The sequence below is a fragment of the Salvelinus namaycush genome, chromosome 4, assembly GCF_016432855.1.
Source record: "Salvelinus namaycush isolate Seneca chromosome 4, SaNama_1.0, whole genome shotgun sequence".
NCBI lineage: Eukaryota > Metazoa > Chordata > Actinopteri > Salmoniformes > Salmonidae > Salvelinus > Salvelinus namaycush.
Window position 1 is genome coordinate 64,101,802 of NC_052310.1, and position 24,909 is coordinate 64,126,710.

A 24,909-nucleotide genomic window follows, 5' to 3' on the forward strand; every position below is an offset into this window, starting at 1 on the left:
TTTTATTAGGATCCCCATTTTCTGCTGCCAAGGTACTTGTTGATGACGCAGTACTTGTTGACGATGATGAGATGTTTTTACCCAGACCAGGTAATCGTTTGCATTTGTCAGACAGTGGCAGTGACTGAGTCTATAGTACACAAATAACCTGTTTTGTATGTTGATTTATTCCAAAAGCACTTATATTTACTCTGATCAATCCTCTGAATCAATCTGACCTATTCATCTTAGGTCTTTAATTGTTTTTAAATATTTATAAAGCCTACTATGTTCTGTTCAAGTCGGACACTAAAGTGTCTCTTAACTCTTTTTAGCTTGCCAATATCCCTAGACATTGTTTAAAACACTCCGTATTTGAAATGTTTTGGTAGTTTTTATGATTGTGCTGCCCTTTATACAATACAATATTTTAACGGTTCAACCTAAAACACTGCTTTAGATACGGTGCCAACATAATCCTAAGCAGTACCCCAGTTATTACAGCACTTAGACCAGCGGTCTCCAACCCATGTCCTGGAGAAGTACAGGATGTAGGGGTCTTATTCTAGCCCAGCACTAAGACACCTGGTTCAATATAAACAAGGCCTTGGTGGGCAAGTGATTAGCTGTATCGTGTGCCAATGCTGTGCTGAAACAAAAGCCTGCAGACCTTTAGCACCCAGGTTGGAGACACCAGAAAATGTATTTGTTTGGGTCATTAGCATGATGCATGCTCAGCCCTCAACATGTTGTTGGTTATGTAGAATCAAGGCTTGTTTGTATTTTAAACTCCCTATTAATATTTTATATAAATAGGAAATTATTATTTATTATTTTACTTTGTGATATTGAAGTCAAACACTGGTGGACAGAATCTCTTTCCCTGTCACTGTTTTGCAAATGCACACCTGAGATTGAATAGACCAAACTGCAGCAAAAAGAATATGCGGTTGCAAGGATTCATGCAACCATTGTCTACTACTGAATATCTTAATGTAAAGTTTGTATGTTTGTTTGTTGGGAGAACAGATTCCCCTGTCCACAATTTCACCACCTTCTTAGTTACCAACCAAACCTCAGAACTAAACTCTCCAAAAGCACGCCAGATTACAACCACTCCGATATGTCACATTCTGCGGTTGTAGGAAGAATGGAACATTTTGTTACTTGTGTTCACTCGTAGCCTTCACCACAACTCAGGATAATGTTTGTGTGGGGCTGCAGTACTTGTCAGAATGCATATCTCGATCTTTATCAAAACTGTATATACTATGTTAGATATCTATACACAAACATACCTCTCTGATAGATATATAGCTTACTTATTTCCATGCCTCTTGTATCATCTGAAAAAGGGGAAATCTAGTTTGTACATCCGCAAACAGACATTTTTGGGACGTCTTACCATTGACTGATATGTGCACCAACCTTTTCAGGTGTTCTCACAACCTACCTTAACCGATCTCCATAGAATTTATTTACCATTTGAGCCTTCTGGACATTTTTTAATCTTTCAATTTGAATCTGAGCACAACAAACTTCAGGTAGTCTCGTTACATCTAGGGATGACTGTCCCTACTTAATAGAAGGTAAAGACAAGGGACAGGTGGAAATGTTCATTCTTAAACTTTTATTTTTTATCTTAACTCTATTCCAAAAATGAATGATTTTATTTATCTTTTCCTGATCATATGTTAGATTGCAGCTTTATAGTACCTTATTTCAATGCAGTAAATTGAGTCTCAAACAGGTTTTCACCATGTGGCACATAACACTATGGAAATTATGTGGAGAAGTGTACAATATGCAGAAGCATAGATGGTCCGTTGCAGTTTCAACATCATGATGCTCTTTGACGACATCACATAGTTCCACTGACGCCATATTTGTTCCTCCGTGGTAATACCGACCAATAACTGTTTATGGAAATCTCAGAATTGTACACCAAGTTTACCTACCTAATTCTAGAATCGGAACTAGAATCCAAATGCTCATCGTAAATAGAATGCTTGGGAGCAGCAACATGGCGTCTGGCTGTGAATTTGTCCAAACTACTCTGAGTATATGTATGCTACTACTCACCCTATCAACAGTTATACCTCAGTACATTCCAGAATGTTGGATCAAGCCCCTATGGTCCTTGTATCAGGCTTATATTACAGTACTTTATTACTGTCATCAGACAGGTTTTATTAGTACAGTTCTTGGAAATCTTTATAGATCAAGACACAGTAAGATGTTTTTTTTCTTCTAACTCTTAACCCAGTAAGTTCTTATGCAGCATTTTTGAGACTGGGCCAAAATCCTAACTTGAGATCCACACACATTGCCGACATTCATGTAAATCGTAAATGGGTTAGATGTAAATTAGATATTTACACTAGCATTTGAATTACGTGGGTTTATCAAGTTGTATTTCGGCCTACAGTGAACACATAGCTATAAACTCTTAATAAAGAGATTATTCCTAAAACTTCACTATCACATGAAATGCAGAAAACAAGAACTTTCCTCAGGCAAGGCTGGCCATACAGTCTCCTTTTCAGGTAAAAATAAATAAATAAAAGGTTTAAAAAAGGACAATGTAGCATTTCAGAATCTCGGTGACATGTCCTTTAGTCTTGTAGGTGGATATAAGGATGGTGACCACTAATTGGCGTGAATTTAATTCCTACTTTTAAATGTACATTGTATATAGATGGGTGGGTTGTTTAGCAACAAAACTGATGTGTGCGCAACCGTGGAGCAAAACCGGCAGGGTTGGCATAGAATCAAAGGATTGTTGACAACATGGGATCTATTTCCTCCCCCAAATCTTTATTGAAAACATAAATAAATGTGCACAATGAGCACTTGTCTCTCAAATACGTTGTTATATGTTGGTTAGCTAACAAGCTAGTTTTTGCCATATTAGCATAGACGTGGAGTCAAAACACCTCAAAACAAGACGTGGTATCAATAACAAGATACAACAAGCCACGTAGAATTCCCCACATGGCAGCTTCTTGTCATTGTCATTGTTGCTAGCTATCTGACCATCCAGAATCACAAGAAACGGACTTCTGCCCCATTGACGCACGTGCATCGTTTTTGTGACGTCAGCTAACCTGTCTATATGCAGAATCTTTTGATGACCTTGCAAACTAACTGTGATCAACATGAATAGCCATATATAGTTAACCCCCAGGTCCAGGCATATGCTTCACAGGAGTTACAATACATTTTTTTAAAGTTGATTTTATTGAAATTGGTAATCAAAAATGAATCAAATTGGCATCTTTTGTTTTTGAGGGTGAGTCCATTTAATAGCGGACGGGCCACAAAGAAAAAAGTGAAGTAAATTACTTTAATCAGAGTAAACTAACATTTTTGAGTTGCAAGGCTTTTCTGGGTTACCATGGAGCCTTGGTCCTAGGTAATTGCCTGCCATTTAAAAAATACATTGGCATTTTAAGTCAAAATAATGATCCAAGATGACACTATTTGGAGAGAAACAATTCCAGGTTTAGTTTTCCAGCTCTTTTTTTTATTAGCATTTTGCATGCTATCTGTTCTTGTATGATACAAAACAAGTGAGACTCGTGTTAACACCACGTATGGAACCTGTGATGTCTTTAATGTTGAAATAACACATCTACAGTAGCAAATCTGTTGGTTTCTACTACCTCATTTCTAGAAAAGGACTGACCCTCTTGTCAAATAAATACAACTTTGAGGCAGTGGTGTACGGATGTAGCAACATCCCATAAACACAAGCCAGGGATATGGGCAAAAGCTCTCTTGCAGTACAGGTTGATGTGCTTAACTCTGCTAGATATTTGTTGACTTGCTGCTTTAGATATATGCCATAATCTTGCTATTGTTGTCATCAGTTTAGTGATTTGCCGTCCATGGCCTATCAGGTCCATTCAGCTACGGAATAATTGATGTTTTGAGATGACTTGAAAATAACTTGGTAAAGGTTGAAATTAGCAAGAATGTTCTTGGATAAGGCGGTTCTATGAGACTACTGAAAATTAAGAACTGGGATTTATACCCTTTTGTGAATAATTCAAGGTTCCGTAAAAGTTTTGTGCACCCTGCTTGACTCTATGTTAAAGGTGAGGAAGTTTTAGATGTACCGTGGTGATTGGTTTTTGTATGTTAGGTAAATGTTTCTACTGATGTTGTGTTTTTGAGTATCTTGTAGCCATTCCTCCCAATTAGTCATAAATTTGATTCGAACCTATACACTTAATAACACATTGATGACACTCAAGATTTGCAGACCCTTCAAGTCAATGTGAAGATTTATCTTGACATGATAGATGTTGTAGTTCTTTGACTCATGCCATATTTAAGGAGAGGACGCTGCTTCTCGTAACTTAAATAGCCCTGAATGTAAACAGTTTTAACACTAATTCTACCAAACTATACTCAGAGACAGATTTTACAGATACATATATAAAACTAGTTGTGTGTGTATACATACAAATAAATATTGCTTATTGGTATATAGTAGAGTTATATTTAGCTCTAATCACAGATTCAGGGAAGTACAGCTGAGATGTCAAAACTACTTTCTCATTTTCCATTCTGTTTTGACTGGATGTTGACGAGGTTACGTCTATGGTTTCCATAGTAAAAGCGGTCTTCAAAAAGGCCTTTGATTAAAGACAGTGTGCTGATGTGTACATACAGTATGTGTATAGTATACTGAAAATGTGGGGTTTGGGGTTGTTGTAAATGTAAAAGCTTTGTCTGCTTTTTAGAGTTTTTATTTGAATAGCAATGGCACTCCTGAGCGCAGACTACTGTTCTGTAATATTTGAACGTATAAAACTACTTCTATTAATGAAATTGCTGATGACATTTAAACTTAAATACCTTTTTATATTTAGGAAAATGTATGAAGGAATTAGATTTTGCATGATTGCCGGTGTGTGGATTGAAGGCAGCACGTCTTGTATTGTTGGCTATGTGAAGTGGAATTGGTTGAATCCTGTAGGTGAAGGATTCGTTGAAAACACGGAAGTGTATGCAATGCAAATTGTCACATAAGACAAACTTGGAGACTAGAATTCTTAGTCAAAACCGGCCATGATCTATACAGTGGCCTACTTTAAGATTTGTGTAACTAACTCATATATATATATATATATATATATACAGTGGGGAGAAGAAGTATTTGATATACTGCCGATTTTTGCAGGTTTTCCTACTTACAAAGCATGTAGAGGTCTGTAATTCTTATCATAGGTACACTTCAACTGTGAGAGATGGAATCTAAAACAAAAATCCAGAAAATCACATTGTATGATTTTTAGGTAAATAATTAGCATTTTATTGCATGACATAAGTATTTGATACATCAGAAAAGCAGAACGTAATATTTGGTACAGAAACCTTTGTTTGAAATTACAGAGATCATACGTTTCCTGTAGTTCTTGACCAGGTTTGCACACACTGCAGCAGGGATTTTGGCCCACTCCTCCATATAGACCTTCTCCAGATCCTTCAGGTTTTGGGGCTGTCGCTGGGCAATACGGACTTTCAGCTCCCTCCAAAGATTTTCTATTGGGTTCAGGTCTGGAGACTGGCTAGGCCACTCCAGGACCTTGAGATGCTTCTTACGGAGCCACTCCTTAGTTGCCCTGGCTGTGTGTTTCGGGTCGTTGTCATGCTGGAAGACCCAGCCACGACCCATCTTCAATGCTCTTACTAAGGGAAGGAGGTTGTTGGCCAAGATCTCGCGATACATGGCCCCATCCATCCTCCCCTCAATACGGTGCAGTCGTCCTGTCCCCTTTGCAGAAAAGCATCCCCAAAGAATGATGTTTCCACCTCCATGCTTCACGGTTGGGATGGTGTTCTTGGGGTTGTACTCATCCTTCTTCTTCCTCCAAACACGGCGATTGGAGTTTAGACCAAAAAGCTCTATTTTTGTCTCATCAGACCACATGACCTTCTCCCATTCCTCCTCTGGATCATCCAGATGGTCATTGGCAAACTTCAGATGGGCCTGGACATGCGCTGGCTTGAGCAGGGGGACCTTGCGTGCGCTGCAGGATTTTAATCCATGACGGTGTAGTGTGTTACTAATGGTTTTCTTTGAGACTGTGGTCCCAGCTCTCTGCGGGTAATTGACCAGGTCCTGGCGTGTAGTTCTGGGCTGATCCCTCACCTTCCTCATGATCATTGATGCCCCATGAGGTGAGATCTTGCATGGAGCCCCAGACCGAGGGTGATTGACCGTCATCTTGAACTTCTTCCATTTTCTAATAATTGCGCCAACAGTTGTTGCCTTCTCACCAAGCTGCTTGCCTATTGTCCTGTAGCCCATCCCAGCCTTGTGCAGGTCTACAATTTTATCCCTGATGTCCTTACACAGCTCCCTGGTCTTGGCCATTGTGGAGAGGTTGGAGTCTGTTTGATTGAGTGTGTGGACAGGTGTCTTTTATACAGGTAACGAGTTCAAACAGGTGCAGTTAATACAGGTAATGAGTGGAGAACAGGAGGGCTTCTTAAAGAAAAACTAACAGGTCTGTGAGAGACGGAATTCTTACTGGTTGATAGGTAATCAAATACTTATGTCATGCAATAAAATGCAAATTAATTACTTAATCATACAATGTGATTTTCTGGATTTTTGTTTTAGATTCCGTCTCTCACAGTTGAAGTGTACCTATGATAACAATTACAGACCTCTACATGCTTTGTAAGTAGGAAAACCTGCAAAATCGGCAGTGTATCAAATACTTGTTCTCCCCATTGTGTATATATATATATAGTGTATATATATACCATGTGTTCTTAATGTTTGTTAAATCATTTTTACTCCCTCTATGAATTCTAAGGTAAATAACACGGGTGCATATATATATATTTTTTAAGTGTTTGTGAAATATCTGTCCCTTCTGTTGTTGCTGTCATTGTCTCTTGCTCTATTTCTGCTCGTCTCCCCCGTCCTTTTTGTTGAGAAAACACGTGTGAATTGTCATGTACATATTCATATTATCGTGGTCAGATATTAACTCCCCAATTTTGAAAGAAAAGTGGAGAGACATGGAAACCCTCAGGGACAAAACACACCCCTCACTCCTTCAGGTACTGTCTATACACTTAGGCATAGCAGGGATTTGAAGTCCTGTAAACAAAATCCAACATACACCAAAAATGGATCAGATACTAGTTTAGGCTAAACCGTGGCTGTTTCAGTTTAGCTTCTTTTTTTTTTTCTCTCTGTTCTTTAAAGTCGCATGTGGATTGTTTTTTGGCTTTTTGCACAATTATTCTTTGACTTAAGGTGGTCCTGTGTTTGAGCCAAAACATCCAATTTTATCTCTGTAGTTTTTATTTTTTTATCATTTTAAAACGCAATGAATGTCTATGTAAACTCAGTTCAGGTAAGATGTTAGCCAAACATGTTTTTTTAAGCTGCATTTATGTCTCCAGCCCACAGTGCCTCAGACACCATAGTTATCACACTGCGTTGATAATTAACTACTGTTTAACAGAATACATTTGGACCTACTCTCTGAGCATCTGTGGAAAATGTGAATCCTTGAAGAGAAGAAAAAAATGCAATCAATCATCCATTTTGGTAGGCCTAATTTAACAACTGGTGTAGATTGACACTGCGTTTAGTCAAACCTCTTCCGATTAACACAATTATTCTAATGCAAGTGCAATGTATAATTTATTTTTTAAATTATGTGGTTTGTTGGGAAGATTTATTTTGTTGATGTTCTCTTTGAGCAATCCTTTCTATTCCGTCTCTCTAAGCCCTTCTGATCTAGAGCTCTGCTTGGTAGCCTATATGTTGCTACTTATCTTTGGTTTGACAGCTCTACAGCTTTTAGATTAAGACTGTACTATATTGAGTCTGTAATAGCAAGTTATTCCTTTTCAAACGTTTGAAAGCAGCCCTTTTTAGCCCTATGCTGTGGTCTAATTGGGATGACTTGCAATGCTTGGGACATTACACTTCAAACATAGAGGACTGAGGGACTTTTGAAAAAATTATAAAATTGAAAATATTTCATATCTTATTTCCAGCTTTAGTGTCCTATAAGCAATTCGGTTTCATATATGAAATACCTAATTCAGTAGTCAAGGCAAAAACATGAAATTAAACTCTTTATTTGTTTGGTTTATGTGGTCAGATGCTCAGATAGCAGGTACACCTAAATCTAACTGGACCTCATTTCAGTAATTGCCATTTACAGTTTGGCAGACTCAATAGACTTACATTTTTCTACTGTAATTTATGAATGTTTTTCTTTTTGTACTATGCTATTAGAACTTCTTGGCTATGGTCAATTGTCTTTCTAGTAGAGAGGACTTAATCAGTAAGTTAATTTGATTGCACTAGTACATTTTCCAATTTTGAATGCAATTTTGTTTTGACAACTTGACTAATAAAATATGCTATGTAATCTTTGAAGTGAAGTGGTTATGATCTTGATTTTATGTATGTTGCATTGAACCTGGGGCACCAATGATTAATTGTCTTTGTGCATGTGTAAGAATTTACTCAATGTATCCTGTAAGGAAAAAACGCCATTTTGAAAAAGAGATCAGCTGTAACAGGTCATTCACTGGACGAAATAATCACTTTTCAAAATCACCTATTCTTCTAATAAATGTTATTGTGAAAATGAATTCTCTGTCGTCTTTTTCAACCAAAACACTTTTAGCGTAGTATTTTAAAAAACGTTAAAGTTAAAAATGTTTTGCCACTAAATGGTGGATGAATGTGCACTGTGTACGAAACTTTAGGAACACCTTCCTAATATTGAGTTGCACCCCCTTTTGCCCTGAGTACAGCCTCAATTCGCCGGGGCATGGACTAAAAGGTGTTGAAAGTGTTTGTTGTAATGGTTCCACGTTCATTCTATAGATCAGGTGTTCCTAAACTGGGTAAGCGCAATGCCGTCGGGGGTACGCCAAAAAGTGTGATTCACTTTTTTTTCTTCACATTTTCAAACAGTCCATTTATATTTTCCAACGGGTGAGGCTTTTTTTCTGGCCTAAGTAGCCTTGTTTCACTGCCAAATATATAATGAAACCATCTAGTGTTCAGCGAAATAACACAATGTGAAATACAGGTAGCCTAGTCAAATAATTAACATCCAATCACATTAACCGAATTCCACTAACGGTCTGTATGTAGCCAATCGTAGCTGCTCCTCATGTTGGTATCTGTACTGATGGCGCAAAAGCCATGACAGGGAGACATAGGGTAGTGGTAACATGCATGCAAGCAGTTGCTCCCGACGCCACTTGGGTACACTGCAGCATCCACTGAGAGGCTGCCAAGGGAATGCATGATGGCTTGAAAGAAGTTTTGGACATGGTTAACTTTGTTAAAGCAAGACCCCTGAACCCATGTATTTTCTGCACTATGCAATGATATGGGCAGCGACCATGTAACGCTTTAACAACATACAGAAGTGCACTGGTTATCAAGGGGCATAATATTGACATGTTTTTTAAAAATTGAGAGACAACTTTAAGCTCTACTGACCATAATTTTCACTTGTCTGACCGCTTGCATGATGAGTTTCTCACCCGTATGGCATATCTGGGTGATGTTTTTTCTCGCCTGAATGATCTGAATATAGGATTACAGGGACTCTTCACAACTATATTCAATGTGCAGGACAAAATTGAGGCTATGATTAAGAAGTTGGAGCTCTTCTCTGTCTGCATTAACAAGGACAACACACAGGTCTTTCCATCATTGTATGATTTTTTTGTGTGTAAATTAACTCAAGCTTACGGACAATGTGATTATAGCGAAGCACCTGAGTGAGTTGGGTGCGCAATTCCACAGGTAATTTCCCGAAACGGATTACACAAACAACTGGATTCGTTATCCCTTTCATGCCCTGCCTCCATTCCACTTACCGATATCTGAACAAAAGAGCCACATCAAAATTGCAACAAGCGGTTCTGTGAAAATTTTATCAGAAACCACTGCCAGATTTCTGGATTGGGCTACGCTCAGAGTATCCTGCCTTGGCAAATCACGCCGTTAAGACACTGATGCCCTTTGCATCCACGTACCTATGTGAGAGTGGATTCTCGAACCTCACTAGCATGAAAACTAAATACAGGCACAGACTGTGTGGAAAATGATTTAAGACAGACTCTCCAATACAACCCAACATTGCAGAGTTATGTGCATCCTTTCAAGTACACCCTTCTCATTAACCTGTGGTGAGTTATTCACCATTTTCAATGATCAAATAAAGTTTTATATGTAAGATGGCTAAATTAAGAGAAAAAATATTGATTATTATTATTTGTGCCCTGGTCCTATAAGAGCTCTTTGTCTCTTCCCACCAGCCGGGTTTTGACAACTCCCACTCATTCTTATGTTTAATAAATGTATCGTATAGTGTGTGTGTGTGTGTGTGGCAGGCTTACAATGATGGCAAAAAACATTTGAGAGTGCGCTGACCCTGGAGCTTTAGGGGGTACACAGCTGGAGGTTGACTGTTTGAAGGGGTACGGGACTATAAAAAGTTTGGGAACCATTGCTATAGATGAATGGATAGAATTTTAGAGGATATCCAGGCCTGCTGGAAACGCTGACATGGACAAGTGAAATCAATGTTTGGTTTAGGTTTTCTAAAACTGAACCGAACGTTGAATTATGAATCAATTGCTGTTCCCCATTTTTATATATTGTTTCTTTCTAGCACAAACGATACATTTTGTGAATATATTATGACGATATTTTTATTAGTTTTGGACATCGCCAAGGGTTTTTCCGGCTGTGTGGGCACATTTGTTTTTCTCTCAAGGCAAGCCGAAGTTGATAGCCGACGTCAACGCCCCGTAGTCGGCGATTGGTCAGATTCAAAATTGCACACACCGACAGCGTCATTGCATTTTGGTACACCAGAATTACATTCATGTCCAATGAAACAGCGTTTTCCTTGCAGCATTGTTTTGCAGAGGCAGTTGCAGTGCGTTCTGTGTGGTGGATACGTTGGATTTATCAAACGTAGGCGTCAAACTGTATGCGTGGACCACTTGACAGAAATGGTACAAGGTGAATGTTGAACTTGTGTTGCACACATATCCAGATGATGCTGCGTACCATTTTGCACAAGGATGCTGTAGGTGTGTTCGAAGCGTAAGATCTCCTTGGTAAAATAGTCAAAATGAATGACCGATTTGTTAGATTAATTCAGAATATTTTGCGGAAGTGTATACTGGCTTTTTAAGGGAGTATGCGAGCACACTCGGCTAACCAAGCTTGGAAAGGCACCAGCCGAACTGAAGCATGCTGACGCCTTTAGCGTTTTCGTGATAACATTTCTTACTGAACTATAGAAAAACAATTTATTTTTATGGGTGTTGTGAATACTTTATTAATCTCCATAGGGAAAGTGGTATGCCTTAATGTATTTATCCCACTGTATTACAACATTTTAAGAAGCTATAGCTATCGTAACTCTCATTATGGTCCATGTGGTTATAACCTGACTTATTTTTTTCCTTTCTAATAGTTTCCATAAAAAATGTTTTTATATGCTTTTGGAAAATTATAAGCCTACATTTATATTCATGACATTAAATATAAACATCCTTGAACTGTTTGTCTTGCAGTGAATGTCTGGAGCTGAGTCCAGCGAAGGCCAGGGACCTCCAGTCCACTTCGACGCTTGAGCAGTTCATGGCGAAGCTGTGTGTGCATCACCAGAGGCAGATTGTCGACGCTCTGGGCTTCCTACAGACAGAGGTCTGTATAGGCATTGCTCTCATTGTGTATTTTCAATTCAGTACATTTGAATAGATAATTTCTGATTGCCTTCCAGGGGCAATAACTAACAAAACAGAGGACGCAGATGCCTAATACATTAACAAAAAGATACAGCCTTGAAGTTAGAGACTAAGGCTCTGTGGCGTGAATATGTGTTGTCTATGTAATAACTAAGTTAAGGTACCGAATAACCTCATTGTTCTCTTTGTTATAGGTCAAGACTATATCCTCCTCCAGCACATCACCAGTCTCTGCCTTCAAAACCTCTTGCTCAGTCAAGCATGGCACCCTTCAGGGTCCTAGCCCTGAACCCTGCCTGGAGACCCTGGAGAAGGGGAGGACTGGCCAGAAACTTCCCATGGCTTCCACTCCCAAAGGACCGGTGGAGGGGGGAGAGACAGTTGGTAGCAGGTTGGCAGCCCCAGAGCAGACCCCTGAGACTGATGTGTCTAGAAATGTATCTGGGGCCGCTGGGCCAGCCTTAGATCTCCGTAAATCTGTACCAGGGGAGTGTAAGGCTTTGGCAAACCTTCTCAGAAGCACAGAGGACGGTGAGAGTAAACCTGTTAGTGACCATGCTCCTCTAAAGATCAAAATCATGAAGTCCAGCAGCCTGGCTGATGGTAAGAAGCTGTCCTGTGTGCTCACCACCTCTCTTCCTGCTCGCGCCGGTACTATGGATAAACAGCAGGGCAATTCTGACTCTTCAATCAGAGCAGATGGTTACAGCGATGGCCTCAGCTCCTCTGTGAAAAGGCACAATGATCTTAATCATCCAACAAGACAAAGAGGCTCCTTTGGACGTACCAGAGATACGCTGGTCAAACAGAGTCCACCCCAAAAGACCCCCACCATCATACCCCCAGTTTCCCCCAGGACAGCAAGGAAGACCTTGAAGGGGTCTTCCTACCATCGGCCTAGGGACTCTTCTTCGGTGTGTCAGTTTGTAACGGACCCTGATCTCGGCCACTGCGACATTGTCTACATTGACAAACCAATCACAGACTGTTTCCAGAAATGGCAGCACCGTCGGCTCCCGCGACACAACGCCAGGAAAAGCACCAGAGGTCACATGTACGTGGAGGAGATGTGGGAGCTTAAGACTGTCCGTACATTAGCCAGAAAGTCCGCCCGCAACTATAGTAGCAACTCTCTCACTCCAATGCCAGATCTCAACACTCTGGTCACCCCTAAACAGCTGCTTGGCAAGCCTGAGGGTGTACCTCTTGTGGATATGCCCTTCATTGGAGGTATTTTGGAGACGGTCAGTCAGAGAACTCCCTCAGAGCATTCAGCTGAAAGGGAGTTGGCTGGGGATGTAGAGACTGCAGCAACATCAGCCAGTGAGGTGGAGCTAATCGTTGAGACTAGTCAGACAGACCAGAGTCAATGCAAAGAACAGACTGCCCCTCCATCTCCTTCACAGTGTCCCCCAGTGGAGAACGAGCAGAGTGCAGGGACAGACTCAGAGCAACCAAGGCTGAGTGTAGCACCAGAGGATAGTCTAGCTCGTACTGTGGTCGAGACCGCACATCAGGATTTAAACAGTGTTATTAATGACATCGTTTTGAGTGAATGCCCAGAGCAGGTGGTGATGGGGAAAGATGTGAACCCATCACATAAGACATCAGAAGAAGCTGAGCTTGTCCAGGATCAGCTGCAGAGTGTGCCAGAGGGCCAGCACGTCATCTCTGAAACCCAACAAAAGGAATCTGAATCCCTGAGCCCTTCCATGGAGAGCACTGGAAACAAGGAGGAGAATGAGGTAGTGAGTGCAAGTGCAATTGATAAAGAACAGGCCGAGCCACTGGAACCTCAGAGTCCAGTTGACCAGAAACCATCTGAGGGCTCTGGAGGAGAAGTTGGCACTGAGGTTCCCACAGAGAGTGAAAGGATGGAGGTGCAGGTCGAACCAGACTGGGCTCCAGGTCACGGCAACAATGTGCCTGAAGAGAAAAAGACAGCTGCTGATTTGTCCTCTAAAAAGGCAGATGAGGCAGTTGTGAAACAATCACCTCCAAGGTGTTCTGAAAAACAGGGTATTCCAGCACGGGTGATTCCTTCAAAGGTGAAGGAAACTGCAGTGATTGAGACCGAGAATATGAATATATGTGGATATGTGAATGGTAGACCTATAGCGCAGTCTGACAGATGTTTGCGTGAACGGCCAGCTAAAAACACCCCAGAGTCTACTCCTACGAAGACTAAACGCCCCACTAAGACCTCTCTGAAACAATCCGAGAAACCTTCTGAGAACATGCCAGAAATTCCTCAAGTCTCACTCCCTCCAGCCGAACTGATCAAAATCCCTTTGTCCAAACATCCCACAAAAACCTTTAAAGCTAAAGCAACTCAGAACCTGCCTGACACGAAGACCCCTGTGGAAGCGAGCCAGATCACGTCTGACGCAAGGGCCCCTATAACAGCAAGACTGAGCATTCCTGACACTCCTCCAGTCGCAGATACACCAATCGACTCCCCCAGGAACCCTGAGCCCAGACACCCGCTCAGATCAGCCAGACTGCAACAGCGAGCAGCTGTCGCCTCGCCCCCCCTCCCTGTCGCCTCGCCCCCCCTCCCTGTCGTCCCCAGTGCAGTCACCCAGAGCTCTTTCATTGTCCCCCCAGAACCATCTACCTCCCTCCCACTCCCCTGCATCAAGTTTAACCCTCCCCTCCCCGTTGCATATCCTCTTCTTCCTATCGTCCCCAGTGCAGTCACCCAGAGCTCTGAAGAGCTGAAAGTTGAAAGAGCTCAGCCAGCTCCAAAACCCAAACCCAGCAAGACACAGAACACTGCAGTGGAAACTAGGGTGCAAACTAGACCAAAGCTCAGGTCGTCAATGGTGGTAGTAGCAAAGGAAGTTGAAAAGGTTGTGAGTCTGCAAGTTAGCAAGGAGGTTTCTGCTCTCACAGAGGGTACAGGCATTAAAAAGAGTGAGGCGCAAGCGCATAGTAGTCCACTAAGACACAAAATAATTCCCCAAAAGGAAGGAGAACCAAGCAAATTGGCTCCATCTGAGGGAGAACCAAGCAAATTGACTTCCCTGAAGAATTCAGAGGAACCAACTTTGCTGAAGAAGGCAGAGGCACCAACTTCAATGGATAACAAAATTCTATCTGGAGATTTCAGCAAGTCTTCCATCAGCAGTGCTTCAGACAAACCTGGACGAATGCCATTGAGGAGTGAGAGTAGTAAAACTGAAGTGGCCAGCCAGTCCATTACCCCGACAACTCCACCGACTGCGGTGGAGAACAGAAAGTCCGCTTTGAGAGTCCAGAGGTCACCCACGTCCTCAACCAGTGCTCCAATCACAGCTGAGAAAAGGAGTGGAGTGGCATCTTCCATGAGGCTGAAATCCCCAGTGAGACTCACATCACCCATCAAGGTCAAACCTGAGAGGATAATCAAGTCTCCACTAAGGGATTCTCCTTTGCTGGTCAGTTCTCCTCTGCCCTCCAGCTTAGTCACTCCTCTCCTCCTGCCCAAACTAGAGCCCCCAGTACAGTCTCGACACAAGTTCCTGGAATTACTAGACATAGAGGAAAACCAACAGAAAATATCTACTCTCAACACCACGTTCGATAAGATGCATAGAGGCTGGGTCCAGATAGACAAAGAGGGACAACCAACGCCCAGACACAAGAACAAGGCAGACAGACAGGCAGCGATATGGAAGAGCAAGCGCCGGGTCCGCAAGCCCAAGTCTTCGGAGCACCAGAGGTACTCCCTTGTCCAGATGCTTTTCAAGAATGATTTGGACCTAGCCAGTATCTGCCGCTGGTACATGGAGTCAACAGAAACCCAATCCCTGGTCATCGTAAAGAAGGTGAACACACGTCTTCCCTCTGAGACCCAGCTGCTCTTCCCCGGTATGTCCCAAGGGCTGTCCAAAGGGGTCTTCCCTAGCCTGCAAGCCGAGCGCTTGAAGAAACACTTGAAGAAGTTTGCCATCGCTTCCCCTGTGAAGAGCAACCCTAAGAGCCGGAAGCTGATTGCTAAAGCCCTGGAGCAGGAGGTTAGTACAAGTACGCCCAAAGGGAAGGAGAAGAGAGAGCTGACCACGGCCACCCGGATCTCCACCAAAGCCTATCTCTCCTCTGCAGAGACACAGGCAACCGACGGCCAGAAGGCCTCAGCGAAGGCCAAGAACCCAGCCAGTGCTCGGATCCTGCGGAAGTACTCCAATATACGTGAGAAGATGCAAGGTCAACAAAGCTCCAAGAAGCCAAAAGGGGCCCCAAGAAAAGAGCTCAAAGCTTCCAAAGTCAAACCCTCTAAAGCCCCAAAGACGAAATTGGCAAAACCAACTAAACTGAAACCGGCCACTGCCCAGGGGCAGAAATCATCTGTTTCTGGAGATAAAAGTGTGAAGGAGCCAAGTGTAGTCAAAACAGAGCGAGAGCAGTCATCTCCTAGTAGAAAGACTCCAGTAAAAGCTGCTGTCCAGGAGAGATCAGTCAAGACTAGCAGCAGCAGTAGAACCTTAAGAGATCTCAGTAGGAAAGAGAGTGCATCACCACAGAGGTCTACCCAAAGAGCGATGACCCCAAAAGCACAGAAAAAAAACCTTGCTCCTTCCATCACCCCTAAAACGAAATCAAACAAACAGCAGGTTGGAGCAGAGAAGGCAGAGGTGGAAAAGAGACGCTCTGAAAGTAGAGTATCTGAGACTAAAGGCCTTGAAAGTAAAGTCGCTGAAAGTGAGGTTGAGTCTCAACAGAACATGGATGTCAAAACGCCAGGCTCTCCTGACCAGGTACTCACAAGGTCACAAAGGAAGATGGAGGCCACTCCATCCCCCTCAATCTCTCAGAGTGCAAACTCTAAGCCTGCCACAAAGAGATCAAATGAACCAGCTCAGAGTGAGACTCTGAAGGCTGCCACAAAAAGAAGCCAGGAGAGCACACAGAATCCAGCCAAGCGGACCAGGAAGAAATAGCTAGAAATAGCTACAGTAGTGTGCAGAAAGAATGTAACAGCCAAGCTGGTTATGTTAAGGGGGGGGGGAGCTTGGCAATGCCAACACTTTTGATAAGCTTCAAAGGCCAAATGCAAATGGTGACGGGAAGATATTTAAAGTCTAGTGTGTTTGCTGTGTTTTCTGAGAGGGTACCTATCAGACCAGTGTTGTTATACAGAGGCAAAACTCCATCTGGCCTCTGGTTTGGTATTGTGTAATTCTCTCTAACTGGGCTGGAGATTATTTTATAAGGGTATATCTGCATTTTTGTTTTTGGTTTGATGTTAGGTTTATTAGTTATTCCGACTACAGCATGCCATGTCCTCCAATTTTTGTTTGTCCTAGTGTTTTGTAAAGATCACAGAAGTCTCTATTCCACGCTTGTGGAAAAAGAAACGTGTGTGGTTTAGTAATAGTGGCATGAAAACATCAGTACCATGTTGCTAAAAACAAATATTGATTTTCTCTGACTGCAGCACAGCATGGCAAGCCAATCGTTCAATTTAAATTAGCCCAGATTTCACTGAACATCATTCTTAGATCTATAGCCTATATTCATCAATGTCTCCAGCCCATCTCGTGATCAAAGAGTTGTGCGAGTGTGTGTGACTTTTTGTGATCAGGTGCCTTATTCATCAGATGTAAAGTAATGTGTTGCTAACAGGTGAAGCCTCGATTCTCTGGCCATTGCACAGACACGTACTGTAGGAGGAGAAAGGGAGTGTTCTAGATATGGATTTGGTGCAGGTCTGCACACATTGTGTCATGTTGACGTGGTCCTTCAGAACTCTTCTCCGGGTTATTGTATAGAGCTGGTCATTGGTGCCGACCTGCACATCTGTGTATCTTCATGCACAACTGTGTATCTTCATGCACAACTGTGTATCTTCATGCACAACTTCCCTCCATGTGTTCAGTCCCACATGTTCCCTATTCTCCTCTGTCTTCCTGCTATAAACCCACCCTGCTTCTCATCATGTACTGTTTATTTTGAATGTGTGAAGGAGCATCATGGTTTATTATTCTAATGAGTTCTCTTTGACGTGTCTTTGTTTCATTTTAGATTCTGGGGTTATTTCTGTTCCTGAGCAGTAGCCTTATAACTGTTGTTATCCTAGCTGTGTTTAACTTTCAAAAACTGTCCGAGTTCTGTTTTGAAATTTTAACAAATTATTTTTATTTTTATTTGCAATACATGTGAGATATTAACACCTGCCTCACTTGTATCTCTGATCCTGTCCCTTATATTCTCTGATTCTCGTTAGTTTAATGGTGATGTTTTCCCTCTGGTGTGATCATTACATGCTGTTGCATGTACTTTAGCTACCTGTAGTGTTTACATTTAAATGCTTGTTTCTCCAGTCTTTCACCTGTGTAACAACAGCCCACTCCTGAAGTGCAGTATTCACCACAGCTATTCTTATTAAACATGTATTTGTTTGTTCTTTCTGAAAACTAGCTTTTGTTGCGGAAACTTTAACTAAGACTATGCATGGATGTTACCTTTCCTCTCTGGGTCTTGTACTGAATGAGCATTAATGACTGATGATAAACCCTTGAAAGACATGTCATTGGTCACCTGTTTTGGAAGGGGGTCACTTTAAGGTCTGCTGTTTGAGAGCAGATACCAGGGAATGATGCTACAGTACATAGAGCCACAGGTTGTATCTAAAGTTAGATGCATATGTTTTGCCCATACTTTGAGCTTGTACGGTAGGGTGTGTTTGCCTGTAATTTGGACTATATTGCAGTATACTGACCCCTGGTGACCATATGAAAATTGTTGGAGAGAAAAAGTGTTTGTAAATGATCAGTCTACTATATCCCAATGTTATAGAAATAACCTGTAAATGATCAGTCTGTACTATATCCCAATGTTATAGAAATAACCTGTCTGGCATGTTTTATTTCTGTGTATTTTATTTCTCAGATTGTTATTTTGTTTCAGGAAGATGTTTTCTTGATGCTTCCGTACTTCAGCAATAGCCTGACCTCCGTTTGTCAAAAGAAAGAAGACATTTTAGGACAGTGTTATTTTTATTATGGTTATTTCACTTTAAACGTAATAATTTGTAAATGCAAAAAGGTATAATTCATGTTTTATATTGTTATTTAAGAACCCCTCTAGATGAATGCATACAGTAGATCTACATGAAGCAGTCCACCAAATATCAAACTTGAACATGTTTTATTCTTTACTGTGGATATTTATAGTTTGGGATTCTGTATATTGGAAAATAAATAACTGATGTATTTGTGTTAATCCCAATAATGAGACATATTTGAAGTTAGTGACTTTGTATTCTTGCTGGAGTTGATATAAAGATGTTTGAATTGTATATTTTGTGTCATGCTTCGTTTTTCCATCTTCACTGGTTATCTTTCACTAATCTACTGTGTCATTCTGAGGTTTAACTAAAACGACTGTATTCCTCACTTTATAAAATCATCAAAGTATTACTTTCATATGTTCGTCATACCATCATGGAAATACAATTAACATTCCACTGTACTCTTCCTCCAATGTACCTTCATGCTTTGTATAAAGAACAAAACCAAACCCCTTATTCCAACTTGGGTAGCACTGTCTACCTCCCCAATCACACACACACTCCATTCAAACCAATGAAGAGACACGTTAAGAGTCCATGTTAAAAGCACACACATTAAAGTTTAATGAATGAAAAGTGGAGGGGGTTCAGTAAACATTTTGTCGGTGGCGATAGATAAAGATAGATCGATAGATACTACATACATTCAGCATCACTGGGACTTCAGTTCAATCACACCTGCGACGGAACACAACCAAAGCAACAGAAGTAGCACATCTGTAGGAAACAGACCAGAGAATTATTATACTTTTTCTTCTTTTTTCTTCTTTTTTTAACCAGTTCAATACAACAGAGACGCTGCGTTTTTCACAATGACATGATACGGAGTACAGTTCTCTCGCGGATGGTGGATGAGTCTTTACAGGTTTCACCCTAGAATGAATGCAATCCGGCCGAATTGCGATGATCAATATCCATGTTTGCAAGTATGAAAGTCCTTTTTGTGAGAGCTGTGATAAACTCATGTTGAAATCTGCATCGAGCTAAACGTTAAGCTAAAGGATGACAGTTCATCAATATCATACAATGTGGACACCATAGGATAACCTCAGGGATATATAAGACATGGTTAACATTGGGGCAAACAAGGAGTCCACTGCAACAGGACGCTCTGGGTAGAAGTTGTTCTTAAGCATAGATCTAGGATCAGCTTTCCGTCCCCAAAGCTTTACCTTAATCATTAGTGGGGAAAACCACCAAACTGACCACAGAACTGTGTCTAGGGGCAACTTCATCCTACTCCGCAGGAAACCCGTCCTGTAGGTCTCCCACTTAGAAAACAAAGAGGATGTGGTCTCTTTATACTGGAAACTAAACAGGATAACAGCTGAACCATACCGCTTCAGGAGTGAGCTCAATTCATATTTATACACATTTATACATTCAGGTTGGACTGTTCTACTCTGCGATTGGCACCTTTTCATCTCTGATTCGTGTTCTATAGCCAGTCAGAATGGGGACATCTAGGGCTACATTCATTTACCGTGAATGCAGTCTGCTAACGCGGGAACATTGCCTTTAAATTTCAATCATCTTATAACGCTGAACTTCAGCGATACAGATTGAATCCAGGCATTATCTGTGCATGTTAAAATAGGATTGCGGTAAGTGGATCCAATGGTAAATGTACAGAAAGATGGCAGGTCTACAGTTTGCTGTCATTCAGCCCATGGCCTCACCATCTTTTCACCTCCCACCACAGTACAATGATAAGATGGCAGCACCAATTTAATGCAGGCAAAATGTAGACACCATCTTTGTGAACATCCACAATAAGTAAGCTTCCTACAGCAGACTTTCACTTATATCTTATAATTACTTCTACCACGGAAAATGTCCCCAATTTAAAATGACAGAAATTCAGCCTAATACTTAAACAAAATCAACACAAGACGATCAGAACCCTTTCACAATATTTCAGAGTATGGTATAGTAAATACAGGAAAAATGTATTTCAGAGTGGGAGGGGCAGCCCACTCATTTGCATTTTAACTCCACCCACTCGGGCCCAACAGCCAATGAGGAATGTGTCTGAGCCAGAGGGTAGGAAATACTGTCATAACTGGCTATTAAGTGATGTCACAAATACCTTACAGCTTTTTTTTGTTACACTAGTTTTTATTTTAACTTTTTTATTTATTTTTATTTTTTGAAAATCAGCAACAATTATTATGCCTTTTATACTCTACAGGAAAAAGCTTTAAGATAAAATAAATACAAAATAAAACAAACAGCACACAGACTTTCAAATGAATTAGATGTCATATTCACATGGAAGACAACATATACAATATTAAACATGTTTCTACATCAATACTGCTGCCTACACAACAAGGCCAACCATTCACTACCTTGTTTTGGACAATTACAAACTACCTTGTTTGAGCAAGTGAAATAAACAAATAAAAACAGCTAGGGAACCAATCAAATGCCATCCTGCCTGTTCCAATAGAAGCTTCCAGAAAACAAAGATTTACTCTTTAACATATAAAAATACTATACCAAAATGAAATACAAATATATATATTAGAATCTGTTAGGCATTTCTGTATAAAGAGAGGGCTAAAGGTGTTAGGTTACATCAGAAAACAAAATATAATAACAAATAAAAACAAAACAATGCAAAACAAATAATTGAAATTAGACGTAACAAAACAAATATTCTGAACCTTTTTGTTCCGTAATAATAAACATAATAAAAAGCTCTACATATCAATTTGCAAACTTCTCACATGCAACAGTTTGCACACATTTAATACTGCAGGCATTGAGGGGAGGGGCCTAATCATCCTCCTGCTCAAAGGGGGAGGGCTTATGCAAATCATCCTGATGCAATGCATGCTGGGGGATTGGTCTCCACCGGGTACTGCCTGCTCCAGGTGGGGGTATAGCTTATAGCCTACTGTAGGGGAATGGAAGGTCTACCTGCCTCACAATGTGTATCAGACAGCCCCTTCTGACTGCTTCTAATGGAACGACCCTTCTGCTCAGACAAGAATGTCCTCTAGTGTGGTGCATGCGTGCATGTTGTGTGTATGTGCTGTGAAGGGCAAATGACTGTGATTCTCAGTGCTGGTATTCAGTGCAGTGGTCTTATCAGTAATGAAAAGAATGGACATTTCTTGTTCTGAAAACTCCAGGATAGTCCAATAAGAAATCGGCCTAGCCCAGATATAGCCCGACCTAGCCCCAGCTCTGCTCAGCACAGCTCAACTACAATCTGGCCCATCTAAACCCGACCTAACCCGGCTCAACTCAGTTACAGTCCAGGCAAGCTTATACCAGCCCACACCAGCTACAGTCCAGTTCCAGCCCAACTCCTGCTCAGCCCAGTCCTGTCCTGCCCTGCCTAACCAAACTTAACTACAACCCAACTCTACTATCCTCCCTCTGTCGTTTTTTTTTATATCTCTGTACCTCTTCCCTCCTGCCACCCTGACCAGGCCGGACGTCATATTACACATACTGCCTTCAGGAAGCAAAGAAAGCAGAGGGTGCTTACGCTATCTGAGGCCTAATGGATGGATGAGCCAAGGGGCCAACGGTTTAGACCAGGTGTGTATGAGGGGTTGATGTCTGGCTCTGAATGCAACACCTTTGCATCTCTAGAACCCTTCAAAACAATGTTGCAGATACAATGGTTTGGTTGTTGTTGTTGTTCACACTTCTCCATGTTGTTGTTGTTGTTGATGTTTGTTTTCTCTGTGTTTCTGTATGTCGCACAGCCATGGAAGGGGAGGAAATGTCCTATTTTACAAACATTGTTGTCCATAATATATAGATAGAGGTTTTTATATATATTTCTTTATACTCTCTTGTTCTCTTACTTCTTCCTCCTCTCCGGTTCTCTCTCTCTCGCTCTCGCTCTCGCTCTCGCTCTCGCTCTCGCTTTCTCGCTCTCCCTCTGGTGCGCTCGGTGGTGGCGGTAGCAGGTTTGTGTGAAGCGTGCTACATGCAGCCCACGCAGCCACACTTGATGGTCTTCTCCACTTCCTCGCTGAACGAGGTTCCATCGCTGCACTCAAAGGTGTATTTCCGGCGTTTCATTCGCTGGCTGGCACAGCAGGCACCTGTGTCGCAGGCGCCGGAGCACTCTACCCAGGAGACCATGCGTGTGGTCTGACAGATGGTGTACCCACGCTGCACCTGGTAGAAGTCCCTCACAGGCTCCCCTCGACACTCTGACTCTGTGGGTGGAGGAACGATAAAGACACATTCTGAGACTATGGTATGATGAACATCAAGAGAAGCCCCTCACCTTAACATTAAGATACATTTTAAGAAAGTTGTTAAACAAAGAAATGCTAAATGTTTCAGACACAAAATCATCCTTTCATGGGTACCTGTAGTTGGTTTAGGCTGGATTACCTCTTGGTCTGTTGGTATCAAAGACAAGCAACAACAGAGACAAACTAAGTAAACTAGGATGCCAGACAGTCCACATTCTATCTCCTATCTGCATCACAGAGCTCCTCGGTGTAACCACAGTAGTAATGTGTGTGTCTCCTATCTGCATCACAGAGCTCTCCGGTGTATCTACAGTAGTAATGTGTGTGTGTCTCCTATTTGCAACACAGAGCTCTCCAGTGTATCTACAGTAGTAATGTGTGTGTGTCTCCTATCTGCGTCACAGAGCTCTCCGGTGTATCTACAGTAGTAATGTGTGTGTGTCTCCTATCTGCATCACAGAGCTCCTCGGTGTAACCACAGTAGTAATGTGTGTGTCTCCTATCTGCATCACAGAGCTCTCCGGTGTATCTACAGTAGTAATGTGTGTGTGTCTCCTATTTGCATCACAGAGCTCTCCAGTGTATCTACAGTAGTAATGTGTGTGTGTCTCCTATCTGCGTCACAGAGCTCTCCGGTGTATCTACAGTAGTAATGTGTGTGTCTCCTATCTGCATCACAGAGCTCTCCGGTGTATCTACAGTAGTAATGTGTGTGTGTCTCCTATCTGCGTCACAGAGCTCTCCGGTGTATCCACAGTAGTAATGTGTGTGTCTCCTATCTGCGTCACAGAGCTCTCCGGTGTATCTACAGTAGTAATGTGTGTGTGTCTCCTATTTGCATCACAGAGCTCTCCGGTGTATCTACAGTAGTAATGTGTGTGTGTCTCCTATCTGCATCACAGAGCTCTCCGGTGTATCTACAGTAGTAATGTGTGTGTGTCTCCTATTTGCAACACAGAGCTCTCCAGTGTATCTACAGTAGTAATGTGTGTGTGTCTCCTACCTGCGTCACAGAGCTCTCCGGTGTATCTACAGTAGTAATGTGTGTGTGTCTCCTATTTGCAACACAGAGCTCTCCGGTGTATCTACAGTAGTAATGTGTGTGTGTCTCCTATCTGCGTCACAGAGCTCTCCGGTGTATCTACAGTAGTAATGTGTGTGTGTCTCCTACCTGCGTCACAGAGCTCTCCGGTGTATCTACAGTAGTAATGTGTGTGTGTCTCCTACCTGCGTCACAGAGCTCTCCGGTGTATCTACAGTAGTAATGTGTGTGTGTCTCCTATTTGCATCACAGAGCTCTCCGGTGTATCTACAGTAGTAATGTGTGTGTGTCTCCTATCTGCGTCACAGAGCTCTCCGGTGTATCTACAGTAGTAATGTGTGTGTGTCTCCTATTTGCATCACAGAGCTCTCCGGTGTATCTACAGTAGTAATGTGTGTGTGTCTCCTATTTGCATCACAGAGCTCTCCGGTGTATCTACAGTAGTAATGTGTGTGTGTCTCCTATCTGCATCACAGAGCTCTCCGGTGTATCTACAGTAGTAATGTGTGTGTGTCTCCTATCTGCGTCACAGAGCTCTCCGGTGTATCTACAGTAGTAATGTGTGTGTGTCTCCTATCTGCATCACAGAGCTCTCCGGTGTATCTACAGTAGTAATGTGTGTGTGTCTCCTATTTGCATCACAGAGCTCTCCGGTGTATCTACAGTAGTAATGTGTGTGTGTCTCCTATTTGCATCACAGAGCTCTCCGGTGTATCTACAGTAGTAATGTGTGTGTGTCTCCTACCTGCGTCACAGAGCTCTCCGGTGTATCTACAGTAGTAATGTGTGTGTGTCTCCTATTTGCATCACAGAGCTCTCCGGTGTAT

General features: G+C 41.9%; 2 protein-coding genes across 2 annotated transcripts in view; one reads left to right on the plus strand and one right to left on the minus strand.

Moving 5' to 3' along the window:
* The first annotated feature begins 11,057 nt into the window (after positions 1–11,057).
* Positions 11,058–19,016, plus strand: wu:fc17b08 (mucin-17). Its single transcript, XM_038990882.1, has 3 exons — positions 11,058–11,107; positions 11,584–11,716; positions 11,952–19,016. The coding sequence occupies exons 1-3, from the start codon at positions 11,058–11,060 to the stop codon at positions 16,677–16,679; spliced, it is 4,911 nt and encodes a 1,636-aa protein (XP_038846810.1). The 3' UTR covers positions 16,680–19,016.
* A 335-nt stretch (positions 19,017–19,351) lies between these two features.
* slit1a (slit homolog 1a (Drosophila)) overlaps positions 19,352–24,909 on the minus strand; it is a 145,032-nt gene continuing 139,474 nt past the window's right edge. Inside the window, exon 36 of the mRNA XM_038992182.1 lies at positions 19,352–22,998. Coding sequence (XP_038848110.1) covers positions 22,760–22,998 — 239 coding nt within the window. The 3' untranslated portion in view covers positions 19,352–22,759. The remainder of the gene's footprint in view (positions 22,999–24,909) is intronic.